This window comes from Vitis vinifera, chromosome 7 (genome assembly GCF_030704535.1).
Source record: "Vitis vinifera cultivar Pinot Noir 40024 chromosome 7, ASM3070453v1".
Taxonomy (NCBI): domain Eukaryota; kingdom Viridiplantae; phylum Streptophyta; class Magnoliopsida; order Vitales; family Vitaceae; genus Vitis; species Vitis vinifera.
Window position 1 is genome coordinate 28,941,365 of NC_081811.1, and position 14,563 is coordinate 28,955,927.

The 14,563-nt window shown below is 34.4% G+C and overlaps 3 protein-coding genes across 3 annotated transcripts; all 3 read right to left on the reverse strand.

Annotated features, from left to right (window-relative positions):
* Nucleotides 1-46: 46 nt before the first annotated feature.
* Nucleotides 47-1,833, reverse strand: LOC100252511 (amino acid transporter AVT3B). Its single transcript, XM_002277028.4, has one exon. The coding sequence runs from the start codon at nt 1,501-1,503 to the stop codon at nt 235-237; it is 1,269 nt and encodes a 422-aa protein (XP_002277064.1). The 5' UTR covers nt 1,504-1,833; the 3' UTR covers nt 47-234.
* A 4,673-nt stretch (nt 1,834-6,506) lies between these two features.
* On the reverse strand, nt 6,507-7,503 carry LOC100257643 (60S ribosomal protein L19, mitochondrial-like). Its single transcript, XM_019220878.2, has one exon. The coding sequence runs from the start codon at nt 7,404-7,406 to the stop codon at nt 6,939-6,941; it is 468 nt and encodes a 155-aa protein (XP_019076423.1). The 5' UTR covers nt 7,407-7,503; the 3' UTR covers nt 6,507-6,938.
* Nucleotides 7,504-9,181: 1,678 nt separating this feature from the next.
* On the reverse strand, nt 9,182-13,787 carry LOC100243948 (probable protein phosphatase 2C 47). The gene is made up of 4 exons (XM_002275033.4): nt 13,187-13,787; nt 11,703-11,897; nt 11,174-11,379; nt 9,182-9,951 (listed from the first exon to the last, which is right to left on the reverse strand). The coding sequence occupies exons 1-4, from the start codon at nt 13,391-13,393 to the stop codon at nt 9,393-9,395; spliced, it is 1,167 nt and encodes a 388-aa protein (XP_002275069.1). The 5' UTR covers nt 13,394-13,787; the 3' UTR covers nt 9,182-9,392.
* Between the last annotated feature and the right edge of the window lie 776 nt (nt 13,788-14,563).

Consider the following 14,563-nt stretch of genomic DNA (forward strand, 5'->3'; position numbering starts at 1 on the left):
GTGTAATAATGTATCCGAAATCTTTAGACCATAAGGAGATCTGATCTACCAAAATATCAGCAAACACTACTGTTATCCACCGACAGTGGGCAAAAACCAAAACCAAATTACAAAAATGATTCAGAGCAAGATCCATGGATAGAAAAACAAGCCAAATCTCATATTTTGATCACAAAATATTATAATTTCCAGCATTGCAAGTACTGATTGTGGTATTACTTATGATGGGTGTGATCAGGCACTGGGCGAGACGATTTCCAAAAGAGAAGACCAGGTTCCAGAGACTCCAAAAACCAGTCCAAGAACCAGAATGGCCACATCCAAGGCCATGCCTTTCCTGCTCAGCTGATCCTTGAAGACTATCAGATGAAACAAAGAGGGCAACACAAAGGCCAGAACACAGCACACACTGCTGCCCACTAGAGATAAGAAGTCTGCGAAATTGGGGACCATCAGAGCCACCAGGATCACCCCCAGCACCGCCACCCATCTCAGCCAGAGGCAGTAGGCGCCATCACGGAACCGCCTCTCCATCACTTCGTAGACGGGATTCATCATGAGAGGAAAAGTGAAGAAGAGGTTCACACAGAGACCCAACTGAACCATGATGCTCAGCGGACCTTGCCCCAGATTGGTGGTGATAATGTCTTTGGTTTCTTCCCCGAATGCGAAGTAGCCCAAAGCGCCGAACCCTCCGTACATCACAGAAATGAAGGCCATGGACAGGGCGAGAACTTTTCCGAATTTGTCTTTGTCTTTAGCCTCTGATTCTAATGGCAAGACCATGCCGATTCCTTCAAAAGCGTAGACAGCAACGCCCAGACCATAGAAGAAAACAGAGAAACCCCCAAAAGCCCGCAGGGCAGGCCTTTGCTTCAGAAAAATCAATACATCTTCCACCATAACCACGCCCATGGCTCCGATCTCGACCACATCCGCGAAAATACTCAAGGGAGCTAAGTGAGTCAGCGTGGGAATCGAATTCAACCCCAGTTGAAACGGAAAGCAACCCCAGATGTAGAACGATTTGGGAGTTAAACCCAGAATCGGATTCGAGGGCGAGCTGTTGGAAACGTACGCCAGAGTGTTGGCAATGAAGATGAGGTAGCTGATGCAGAACCCAGCCTGGGAGAGAACGATCATGGCGTCCACGGCGACCCGTCCTATGGAGCCGCAGACGGCGAAGCCCAGGTCGCCGAAGGAGGCGATCTTGGAGAAGCCGTGGAGGGAGTCGAGTTTCCGGCGAGTGTGGACCAGGAGCATCATACAGTGGTAGGTAAGGATAGCAACGGCGAAGAGCATCAAAGACCCCAATACCCATCCCGTTCTCTTGAAGGTGTAAGGTAGGCCGAGGACGCCGGCCCCAACTATGGCTATGAAGACGTTGGCAAAGGTCTTGGTTTGGGAGGAGAGGGGTCTGGACTTGGACAGCAGTGGGGTGTCTTCTCTAGGCACAGAATCAAGGCCATAGGAGGAGGAGCTGGCTTCTTTCTCAAACCCCATCTTCTGGGTTACTGCTTTCGATCTCTTCCACAACTCTATTTCAAAACAATTCTGAAATTCAGAAGAAAGATGCGGATACACGGAGGAGGACACCACTGGGGAAAGAATAGAATGATGATTTTTGATTTTTCCATTGAACAAGGCAAGTTGTATATAAGATGATAGTCGGTCCAAAACAGGCAAAGCGACGGCGCAGACAAGTCGCAATTAATGTTTAAATACAGCTTGAATTTATTGCTAGTTCTATCTTTCAATGATTTCAACCGTCTTCGAGTCGGGGGTTTACTTTAGTCCATGGTGGAGGAGGATTCATTATTATCAGGAAAAATGAAAAATCAGACAACGTTGCCTTTAAATATTAATTTTATAAATAGTGCATATTTACATCATTCCCTTAAATATTAATTTTTTTTATTAAAGCTTTTCAGTAGAATTTTATTTTGGAAAAAGATTAATAGCTGTTATTATAATTAATTTTAATTTTTAATAGTTGAGTTTGGAAATGTAGGCAAGGGGCCTCAAAACCTTATGATTCATAATTAGAAAAAAAAATTCTTAATATAAATGGTTTCAAATTAATAATTAGTTGGGCTGCTTTGCGGATAAGTATGTCATGTTAAATAATAATAATAAATCGAATACAAATAATCTATTTACATATATATTCACTATTTAACACTATCATAACTTATTTAAGTCCATCAAAATTATAAATTTATAGACATTGAAGATTGTAAATTGTTGATCCTTTGACAGTGATTTTAAAAAACGTTTTTAATATTTTTAATACTTCAAAATTTTTATCATTCAAACATTAAAAATATTAAAAACGTTTTTTAAAATGAAGTATTTTATGTTTGGATCGGGTGTTTTAACCCCAATAAATTTAATTAACAAATTAGGTGGATTGATATAAACATGCTACAAGCAAGGTTGATCTCAAAAGTTAGGAGGCCAAAGGAAGTTAGTGGGCCTAAGGCGATGTTGATTGGTGATGACATATACGAACCAAACAAAAGGAAGAGTGGTGTAAAACATGAAGAAGGATACATGATAAGATGAGAATATAATAATGACACGCGGACAAATTGGAAGTATAATTTATATTGTCTTTAAAAATTATTAAAATTTGAGATGGTGAAAAAGTTTAAATACCTTGATTATTTAAATAATTTTAAAAATAATTAGCTTTTAATGTAAATTTTAAAGAGTTCTTACAAAATTAGATTTGATATATAAGAAGGTTATTATTTTATGTTTTAAAATGTGAAAAACAAATGTATCCAAACGATATACTCAAATGATAATTTACCTAAATTGATAATTTTTTAAAATTTGTTTTCAAAATTAAAGAATAAAAAACATTTTTATAGTGTTTTCTAAAAATAAGAATGTTTGGCAAATTGTTTTTAAAAAATTTTAAAAACTTGTTTGGATTAATTGATTTAAAAAAAAAAATTTGTGTCGGTTTTGTAAAAATATTACAAATTTAGTTTATATAATATAAATTAAATTTAATACATGTCTTTTTAGAAATTAAAATATATTTTTTAATTACAAACAAACTAAAAAAATATTTTTTAATAAAACATGAATAATAATATTATAATAAAATCATGAATTATTTTTTTATAAAAAAATACTATTTAAGTATATGTTAGAACATAAGGATGTTAATATCTTTGAATTTTTTTATTAAATGAATAATAACAATTTTTAATAATATTTGATTTAAAATGAACAAGGAATAAAGTTAAACCTTTTTAAAGGTAAATGAGTCAAATTTTTTTATTACATATACATAATATTCTAAAATGTTTTTATTTAATCTACAATTAATTAGTTCACTTTTTTAATTCAAAATTATTCTTAAAATTTTTAAAAATAATTTAAATTATTAATTATGTCTTACCTAATTTATAATTTATTAATCTAAATTCCAAATATATATATATATATATATATATATAGAAAAAACAGTAAAATCATAGTTCATAATATATCAATTTTGATTTATTATATTTTTTTAATGATTAAATCCATTTTCTGAGTTTCCTATTATTTTAAAAATTTATTAAACTCATTAATAAATTGAATACAATGAATCACTTGATTTAAAGTCTACTTGAATAATGAAAAAATTTATAAAAATATAATTATATGGAGAGAAAAATAATAGAATGAACTAATTTTTATTTATAAATTAATAGTATTAATGATTTTATTATTTAATTTTAAAAAATTACTAAACTTGTTAATGAATCGACACATTAAATTTTGTATAATTTGAAGCTTATTTGTCTAGTTAATAATAATAATAATAATAATTTTATATAGAAGAAAAACATTAAAATCATTTTTAACTATTTTTTATCCATAAAATTTTTATATTTAAAACAAATTTTAATCTAGAACTTACTAATATCATTGAATGTCATGACCTTTTAGTATTAATTAAATCGATTTTTAAATCAAAATATTTTTTTAATTAATAAATTTTATTTATTAAGTATAATTTGATTTGAAATTTATTTGATTAATAAAAAAATTAAAGTTAAAAAGAAATTTAAAAAAAAGTGCATGTAATTTAAATAAATATCAATATTATTTTATTTTTAAAAAATTTATTATATTTTCCTTTTATTTTTAAAAATTAGTGAAAAAAACTTATACTTATTTTCTAAAATGGTTCTTTATTTCACTTTATTTTAAAAATAATATTAGAAATTTTTAAAAACAAAAAAGCTATTTTTAAATCACGGAAAGGAGGCTTCTAACCACCAGTACCGTTGGCTCATGCCAGAGTAAATGCTTAATGCCGCATGTGCGATTCCCTCTCATGCCAACTGGTTATAGGGATTTTATATAAGGGCTGATGGAGATTAAGAGATTTTCGAGAGAGAAAGCAAATGGGCAAAAGTCCAACACATTTGACAGACATGGATGTTTTGTACAGTTTGACCCATTAACAAAAACTGAATCAAACCCAAGAGCAGAAGATGATTAAAGAAAGACCGAAAATTCTTCCTTGACTCGACCCAACTCCATTATACAATTTCAGAAACATCACAGCAAGGGTGGCTGATCCGCTGTCTTCCCAGTTTGGCTGACTAGGCTTAGGCTAATGCTGACACAGTAATAAGCTAAAAGAATTCAAGTTAAGCTGTTGCAGGAACTGCTACTAGCAGAAAGAGAACCAGTACCAAAATTGATAGTTCTAAAAACTCTCACTCACCATTGCTTTTGTATGTTTTCATAACTTCCAATACAAATGCAAATGGAAACACAATGCAACAATTCACCTCCGCAAGACAATCAAATGTTCCCTGGAGTAAATGATGGACAAAGTGACAAAGTTCAAAACCATCCCAGAGGTTATCCAAAGAAATCACCTCCTTTTGGAAAGGTTTTAGTTGTTTTTCTTCTTTTTTCCCCCTAATCAAATTAAAGTAATGTATTACACCTCCAAACGAAAAACAAAAGGGCACCCCTACCTTTTTCATATCCACCATATAAAATGGAGCTTACAGTTGATCCTTGGCTTAATAGTAAAAACCTTCCACACAGCTCTGGCTGAAGTCAACTTCACCAACTCCAACATGACTTTCCGACCTATTTCATTGCTAAATAAGGTTACTAAGATTAAGGGCCCATATGCTGTGGCTATAGCTTTAAGGTAAGTGCTTCTTTAAGAATGGCTATGTAAAGAGAAGAGGTTGCTGTTAGAAAACCTTGTTTGCCATAGAGTGTTCTTGTTTGTAATTACATATGTTCCATCACACATATCCAGGGAAGAAGTGCTTTCAGATTGACCAAAAGCTGTAGACAGATCCCTAACAAATACTCTCCTCTTGGTAAGCAATCAATACTTGGGTATCAATTAAGGAGGTGGATTTGCAGCTTCAAAGCTCAAATGCAATGGGAAAAACTATAGAACAAATCATTTCTAGAGGACATTGAAACACAAGCTTTTTCTTCAATAGGCAAATAAGAATATATTATAAGTACCAATTAAAACAGTGAAACACACACTTACGTTCTTTAGTATCCACCCAATCCACATGGAAATAGTTACAGTAAGTAGAATGGTTTTCAATGATATTTCTTAATATGATGTTGATCCCTGATCTATGTCATCCACTGATTGGAGATGGTTTTGAGAATAATTATAATGATTGATCAGCTGATGATTACAGGATGGAGAATGGGTAATTTATGTTGCCCCTGCAGCAACATGAGGAGCTGATGGAATACATTCTTAATCAGTGTAAATTGGCATTGAGCTTGTGCCATATGATCATCTCTTGTTCAAGGGTTTCTTAGGGGGTCCTTCCCTTAGTCAGTTAAAGATGTGTTACTTAGTTGACATGACAGTTTTATTGCCAGAATCACAAGGAAGTGTGGAGAATCACCCCAGAGCAAAAGAGTTGTTGAAAGCATGGAGAGGTCACAATGGGCTGTCAGATGGTTTTCTTAAGGCTATATTTTGTGGTGTACTAGTGTTAAAAGAATTGACAATCTTTCCCTTCTGAAACTTGTAGGTATTCTGGGATGTCATAGTTATGAGTGTGTCATCTTTAAGTTTTTTTTTCTTTTTTCTCTTCACCTTTGTACACTTTGTGTATTTTTTGTGTACCAGGATTGCACTTCCTTTTTTGTTGGGCACCATTTTAATGGAATTCAAAAAAGATTACAAGCTGAAAGTGTTGACTCAAATATTCCCCTCATTGCAATCATACCAAGCTTAAAGAATAGAATGGTTCACTACATTCCAGAAAAACAAATTACCATGTTAAGATGAAATAAACTTTGCAAATTTCATAGTTTTTGGCCAATTATCAACATCATCACATGCTTTTCTCCTCTTTGGTGAGGAGCAAGGAGAAGTATGAATTAATAATAAGTGCCTAACAAAAAGAAACGGCAGAATCCAAGCACAAGAGAAATGTATAGGGAACACCAGTGAGCAAAAATTAAGAAGTGCAGAAAAAGAGAAAACAACATACTGCAACCCCTCACTCTTAACTAATCCCATCAACAAAATCCAGGAGCATAACATTGACATTTTTGGATACAGCCTAAACCAACCAGTTTTAGAGACTGGTGAAAGCACTGCTCCTCTTCAAATTCCATTGCATGCCCCCCATATACATCAAAACAAGAAGAGAGGCCCTGACTCCCAAACCTTCATATGTCACCTACGTACTCCTCTAACATGTCCCATTTCTTGTAATATTTGCAAACGAAAAAAAAATATATATATATCAAATTCAAGTGCAAATCATGATTGAACTCTTCAGCACAATCCAATTTAAAACACAACAAATAGGGCAAACGTCTAAAAATCTAAAAGATAAAGAAAAAATGTATGCCAAAATTATTCTTGCCTCTTCAACCCAACAGGAGGATCCGATAAAACCCTAGAATTTTGGAAATCAATCTAATTCCTTGACGACCTGAATCCCCATGGTATTTGCGGTTCCAATAATGGATTTGCAAATGGATTCCAATGACATGTACTGGCAATAAGGATCGGATTGCTTTACCTTCGCAATCTCGTAGATGTGCTTTAAGGTCACGCTGGAGGCGACGACGTGACCGGGGCGGCCGCTGCCTAACTCGATTCCGGCGGCCTTCTTGAGGTACCAGGTGACCGACGGAGACTTCACGGTAAACTCGAAGGTGTTATCCTTGTAGGCGGTGATGGTCACGGCCATGGGCGTATCCGGCTTGTACTTTTGCGTTCGAGCGTTGAAGTCCTTGCAGAACGCCATCAGATTCAACCGGTACTGACCCAGAGCCGGTCCTACCGGTGGTGCCGGCCGGGCTGCTCCGGCCGGAACTGTGAGGCGGATCGTCGCCGACACCGGGCGCCGGGTTAGAATCTCCTTCAGTGAAGACATGCTTGGTGGCGTGAGTGAGGCAGTGTGTTTTTCCTTTTACCCTTCACCGACGGAGTGAAACGTTGCGTTTTGAGTGGGCAGCACTTGTTATTAGCAAGGAATAAGGATTGAAATGTCGAAAAATTTCGGCGATATTTCTCCGAAATATCGCTTATCGGCCGGCCCGACACGATATTCGTCACCGATTATCGGTAGACTGAAATTTCGGTAATTTTCAAAAATCATTAATATGGATCGAAATTTCTTCTTTACCAATGATATTTTATGATTTAAAATTAATTTGATAAGATAAATTATTAATAATTTTAATTATTTAAATAAATTAATGTTAATGGAAAAAATTGTTATCACATATTTTTAATAAAATTTTAGAAATTAAATTTAAAATATAATAAAACATATTTTAATAAAAGTATTTTAAAATAAATATTGTCTTTAACTAAATAAGCTCCTTTCATCTAACAATATAATGAAATTTTGATATTAAAAACTATTACAATGTCATATGTATAAATTGTTTTTCTTTAATAAAATCAAATATTTCTTAACTCACTTCTAACTTTATACACTTTCAAAATTCATATTTATTATTCTTAAAATTCAAATATCGAATCTATCGATAAATCTTTATTTACAATGTTTTTATTTTTTACCATATCTATGTCAATTACACTTATAAAATAACTTTAAAATGTGTATTCTTACTTATTTTATCATTTTTTGAAAATTTTTTTCCAAGCATTTCTATGAATTATAAATAATTTTCATTCCACCAATATTTATGATATATCCGTAAAACCAAAGTACCGATACATTCGTAAAATCGAAATACCAATATATTTGTAAAATCCGATTTTTCAATATAATAACTTATTAAAAATATGCAGAAGAACCATTGGTAATGGGGTAAAACGTTGCATTTTATAGGGAGTGACATGCTATACTTTAAATGCTAGTTTTCCATAATTTATCTATTGAGATAATATAACATTTAAAAAATTACCTACAAATAGACTAAAAATAATTTGGTTGAAGATGCAAAAAAATAAATAAATAAATAAATTCCCATATTTTTCTTCATTTGTGAATACCGAAATTCTTCAATTTGATTCATGTGGTTGATTGAATACCCCGAATTACTATTCCTTCATTAATGTGAATACCGGAATTCTTCAATTTGATTCATATGGTTGATCGAACACCCTGAATTACCATTCCTATCCATTAATAAAATGTCCTATATTACTTAATGTTAATCTGAATGTAATTAACACCTCGAGATTTGAGTTCCATGGAAAGCCTAAAGGGCTTCAAATCAAAAGACACTTGTTGTTTAAACAAAATACAATGGAATATAAAAATTATAATCTAAATATGAAAAAGGTAAATAGATAATATGCTTTTCGATTGGGATTTTAAAAAGTATTTCTACCATCCATAAAAAAATGTATTTAAAAAAAAAAAAAGATGTTTAGTAAAATTTAAGAAATACTTTTAAAAAATTTAAAAATAGTGTATGATATTGAAAAATCACTTATAATATTAAACAACCGATTCTCTTAAAAACACTTTCCAAAAAAAAAAAAACAAAAAAACGCTTACATTAAAAACAATTTTGATAGAAACACTGCCAAATGAAGTGTAATAGAATTTCCCTATAAATAATTACATATATTTCATGCCAAACAACATAGTGATGCTCAGGAAACATGAGATATAATTCCACCAAAAAAATGGCAGTTGCTGAAGTTCTAACCATTAGTATCGATACCAGCTAATGCAAAGCCTTTACTATGATAAGATTGGTATATACCAGGCACAAGAAATATACTGCAACAACTTTCAAGACAGACACCAAAGAATCTCAGATTTACAGGACTCAAAAGTAAGTTAAACGATCCGCAATGTCATCAACTCTCACAAAACTCCCCTACTGACAGGCTTAAACTGCAATTTCCAATCTATACAAGCCCTAACAACACTTGTTTATATGTTACTGTTCAAAACACCCTTGAGAAGGTCCAGCCCTTCTGCTGATATGCTCCTCCTCCTCTGGGATTTCGGGATTTCGATCCGTGGAGGTGGGTCTGGGGAGAAACATACCACAACTACTGTCAGGTTGTCACAGGAGTTGCGCTTCAGTGCCTCTCTGACAAGCTCTTTTGAGCACCTCTCGGGGTCATTGTGTGACATGAGCTCCTTCCTAGTCATCGTCACCGCACACTGGCTACTCATCACGTCCCACAGGCCATCGCAGCCTAGTATCAGGAATTCGTCTTCCTCTGTGAGGATTATTTCCTGCAGTTCTGGCTCGGAGCTTAGGGGGCAGTTTGAACCTTTGGGACCCTTCATGTGCCAGTCTCCAAGAGCACGGGCCACTGATAGTTGCCCATTGAGGTAGCCATCATAAATGACACCGCCCAGTTTCTCAATTCTTAGTCTCTCAGATGTGCAGTTGGGTTTGTGGTCTTTAGAGAGCTCAACTGCTCTTCCCCGCTTGCCCAATACGGCTCGTGAATCCCCAGCATTAGCGACCAGCATGGTACTGGAATTAAATATATAGCCAAACAAATGATCACAGGGGATGACGTCAAAGTTCTCTAGCCAGAATGAAAAGAAGAATAAAAAGAAAAAGAAAATACATCTGAAACAGTGAAGCAACTCTATTTAGCTTAAATTTATATTGGCATCTACTAGACGATTAACCAAAGGGTCCCAGCAGGATGGTTGGATCTAGCAGACATAGACTGAACCAGAGGTATAGAACATAACACATCTCTAACAACAAACACTCAACCAAAAAACAGATCAACGATGAACTCATCCAGTTAAGAAACTTTTGGTTTAGGTTATCCTCCTTGTTACTACAACTTGTCCAAATCCCTCTTACATCTTAAAGAGGCACAAGAGAATGGCACAAGAGACTGACATAATAAGGTCATCCTATTCTGGTGGAGATGCTCAAGAAAAATTAAATCATAGAAAAAAAAAAGAAGGAATTAGGGGTCATGATTTATATAGGGAACCATCATAGGGTCTTTGAAGTGGGGAATGAAAATGGCTTTTTGAAAAATGTTCTCGTTATCAGAATTGAGAACAAAGAATATGTCCATCTCTGGATCAGTTTCATTTGTTAATCAACTCACATTTTTCAAGACATAAACTCATATTTGATGTTTTCCTTAAAGTAGTCTATGAATTTTTCTCCAAAACAGCTCTCATTTTGCGTCATTTTCATTTTTCTTCTATTTCTGAAAGACAAAACTCAATTCTCATCCAGCCATCAAAAGATCGTGCATCGCCAAAAGCAACATTGTCGTCTCAGGTATAACTCTAGGATATCTAGTAAGAAAATACCATTCAAGAGGCATAGTCAATAAAAGATATATGATTGAAGCCAAAACCATTGATTTTGACATCAAGAATCACAAATGTAACTAATAACAAGTTACAAAATCTCCAAAGAAACTATTGTTAAGCTTAAAATTACCGAATCTAATCTTCCGTGCTCAAAGTAACGGAACCCAGAAGAGCCAGGAAATTTTTTTCATTTTGAATTTTTTTTCCCACTTATCTGCCTCTCTTTCAGATTTAAAGTTATATATTTCATAGATACAGAGTACTCTAGTATAATATGCAATGAAGTAAAAAATATAGAGAAAATTCTAAATTTATGTTGTATTGTATCAACATTAAACAGCCCAACAAACATCAGGAACTATTTTGCACGCATAAGTAAACAGGAACATGTCAGTTTAGTTCCTCACCTTCCAAAAATTAGGGCAATCAAAGCAGTGGTTCCAGAGGATCTATCAAGAGAGCTAGCATCAGCAAATGCATGATCAGCTTTTGCAAAAGCACTCTTAACAGCCTTTTTTATGCCTACTGGGAAATGGGCATCCTCAACAATAAACTTGAGGATGTTCTTTCTGGTAAATGATGCTGCATCAATGCCACCGTGTCCATCAAACACCTGTAAATAAGCAACAAAACCCCAGTACAAGAATTCAGTGACTCCAATGATCACAGAGCAGAATGACAAACTCTTTGATTATGCACTTTCTTTCATTAGATGTCCCCGAAATGAATAATTCCTAAGCTCAGAACACATTAGAAATCACTTACTTATGGATTATTCAAAGTTTATGGAAATGGTCCAGATATTCTTGATTGACCGGAATGCATAGACTATAGAACTTCTATGAAAATAATTATCATAAAGCTATTCAATATAAGGAAATCAACAAGTTCCACCCAAATAATAGCAGTAAAATAAACAAAGAGTGAGTTAAGTACCCCATAAAATGCTCCAGGAGAAGGGATGTTTGGAGCTGCACCAAAATGCTTGTGAAAATTATCGATGCAGATGTACTCGTCCTCCATATATTGTTTGGGCCCTATCTCAGACCAGCTTCCCGAACGAAGCACGGGTAAATAACCAGATTTCTCACTTGATGGTGATTTTAAGCTAATAATGCCAATATCAGACTCCTAAACAGAGGTACATAGAGGAATAGTTAGTTCAGGTTTAATCTTAAGATACTTGGTCACATGAAATGATTATCAACCGAGCAAGCTTTGAATCAATAAGCAAATATATACCTCAAGAAACCAAAAAACAAATGCTTTCCCAATATTAGGGAAAAAAATTTATTAACAAATGCTAGCGTTGACTCGAAATTTTCTGGTCTAGATGGTCTAGTTGTCAGGAAATAATGCACCAAAAAAGTATTGTAGACACTAAAAATTCGGTGGAGCATTGTACACATGACAAATTTTATAAGACTATAAAATTACATCTTCTAAAACAGTCAAACCAAATTGAAGTCGAAAGAGAAAAATGATTGTATATTCTCTTATTGACAGATTTCATCAATCAAGAAGGCAAATTGCCTACCAAATTGAATCCTGACTGCATCCCTCTTGGGAGAGAAAGCAAGGGAAACCCTCAGGGACTTGAGAATAACAAGCACATTCTTGTGTCATTCTCTCACTTTCAATAAAGTGGCTTTGCAGAACTCAGAAGTTTGTGCCTACATAGATATATCATGTGATGTCCTACATTAGATAGAGGAGAAAGTTTCTGACACTATATAAGTATGAGCTCCTCTTAACCATATAAACGTGTTTTAAAATCATAAGGACCCTTTTGGGCCCAGAGTACACAATATCTATACAATTTTGTGTGGGTTATTACAAATAGTATCAGAGCTAATCACCGACCCCAGTATGGGGTATGTTTGGCCCCATGAGGAATGTTTGTCTGTTTAGCTCCGTAATCTCATAGGACACAATAAGGACATTGTGTCTGCAAGGAGAGTGTTTGTGATATCCTACGTCGGCTAAGGAAAAAAGTTTATGGGTTCTACTTAATCATGTAAACGCATTTTAAAGCCATGTAAAGAGGCCTCAGAGCGGACAATATCCTGTCCCCGAGGGTGTAGGGTCTGCAAGTGTGCTCAATAAATTGGACAAATGAACAATCCACAACTCCTGAAGACGAGACAACCATAGAAAATTTGTGGAAAATACAGTGTAAAGGTTATAACTGCAAAATCCATTGTGGGAAGCTCTTTTCCCAGAACAGGGTCGCTATTTCATGATTAATACTGCCTATGAGAGAATGCAAGCTCTAAGACCCTCTACTCAAGCAGCCATAAACTGCTTTTTTCCAAGAACTCTTACAACTAGTTGATTAAATTAAATTAATGGTTTTGGTTGCCTTCGAATTTGATGATTGTTTGGCATGCCCAGAAGATTAAAAGGAACACATTACTTACCCAATCAGCTGCGCCGGTCAATCTAGCTGAGCTGATGCAATGCCGCATAACAGAGAGGCTTCTAGGAGGTTTCCCAATGTTCAACTGGTTGGAATGGTCCAATGTCTCATCATTCATATCCTCCATGGCTGAACCCACATTGCCCTTACAGCATCCTCCTCCTTCTGCTAAGATGGTGTGAGGCGAGACTTCAGTTCCCGGACCCATTCTTCTCCCTCCCAACCCATAAACTCAATCCATCACAAAACACCAAGAATACCCGTGTCATACACCACCCATTCTACACAATTAACTATCCATTTTCGAAACCAAACAAACTAACCCAGAAACCTGCAAATTTCAGAAATAAAGAGTTGATTTCTGCTCAGAAACATTGTGGGAAGAAGGCTAAAGCCGAGAGGCATCAAGGGGAAGAGGTGAAAAAGTGTGTGTGAGAGAGAAAGAAGTAGGAAAAGAGAGGAGGAGCATTGAGCTTGAAACCCTGGTTACGAGGTGGGGCGTGTGGAGAAGGCAGGTTTTGCGGACGCCCATGTAGCGGTGGGGAGCAAGATGGGGTTGCGACACGTGGGTGGGAGATATTCAGTTGACCAGCTTTTCTCTCTCTCCATTTCTATGATCATGATTCAGGGGTTGATTATCTTTGAACTTTTTTCATTTCTAATTCTTTTATTATTATTATTACCCATTTTTTATATTTAATATAAATAATAAAATTTCACATATATAATATATTCCTTACACAGAACGTATATATTAGTTGTATACCATTTGTATCATAATTTATATTTATCTATAACGCTTTAGTAGAGCTTTTCTTTACGTTTTCAAAGCTAATGGATTAGTATTTTTATACAAAAAAAAAAAATGCTTTTAATATTTAAATTGATTTGATTGACCATTCAAGCTTGTACTCTTTCTTTAGGCCACTTTGAAAAAAAATATATTATTATTTTTTTTACTTTTTATTTCCCTCTATTTTTTTTTCTTTTACATTTTTCTTCAAAATTTCTTTAATCATAACCCTAGAATATATATATATATATTATCTCCATGAATAAAACAATCTATTTGCATTCCCTTTTTTTTTTTAATAGATAAATCGTAATTCAAATTTTTTTAGGAGAATATTTAAAAAAATTAAGGTTACCTATTTTTCATAACCACCCAAATAGAACCGGAATATTAAATTTATAAGTTAAATACTTACCTTAAAAAAATTAATTTTAAATTACATAAATATTCACAAATTCATGGTTGGTAGGGGTGCTACAACTTACATGGAAGTGAAAGTGAACCCAGCCCACGGCAACTTAAATGGGCAAATTTATGTTGTGACCAAAAGTGTAGGGCCACAAAGCCGTTGTTCATTTTCCATAG

Excerpts from the sequence above, each read along its gene's own strand:
- LOC100252511 (XM_002277028.4), bottom strand. The coding sequence starts at position 1,503 with ATGGGGTTTGAGAAAGAAGCCAGCTCCTCCTCCTATGGCCTTGATTCT.
- LOC100257643 (XM_019220878.2), bottom strand. The coding sequence starts at position 7,406 with ATGTCTTCACTGAAGGAGATTCTAACCCGGCGCCCGGTGTCGGCGACG.
- LOC100243948 (XM_002275033.4), bottom strand. The coding sequence starts at position 13,393 with ATGGGTCCGGGAACTGAAGTCTCGCCTCACACCATCTTAGCAGAAGGA. Across the intron at positions 11,898-13,186 it reads TGACCGGCGCAGCTGATTGG|GAGTCTGATATTGGCATTAT; the intron begins GTAAGTAATGTG and ends ACCTCTGTTTAG. Across the intron at positions 11,380-11,702 it reads CTCCTGGAGCATTTTATGGG|GTGTTTGATGGACACGGTGG; the intron begins GTACTTAACTCA and ends GCTTATTTACAG.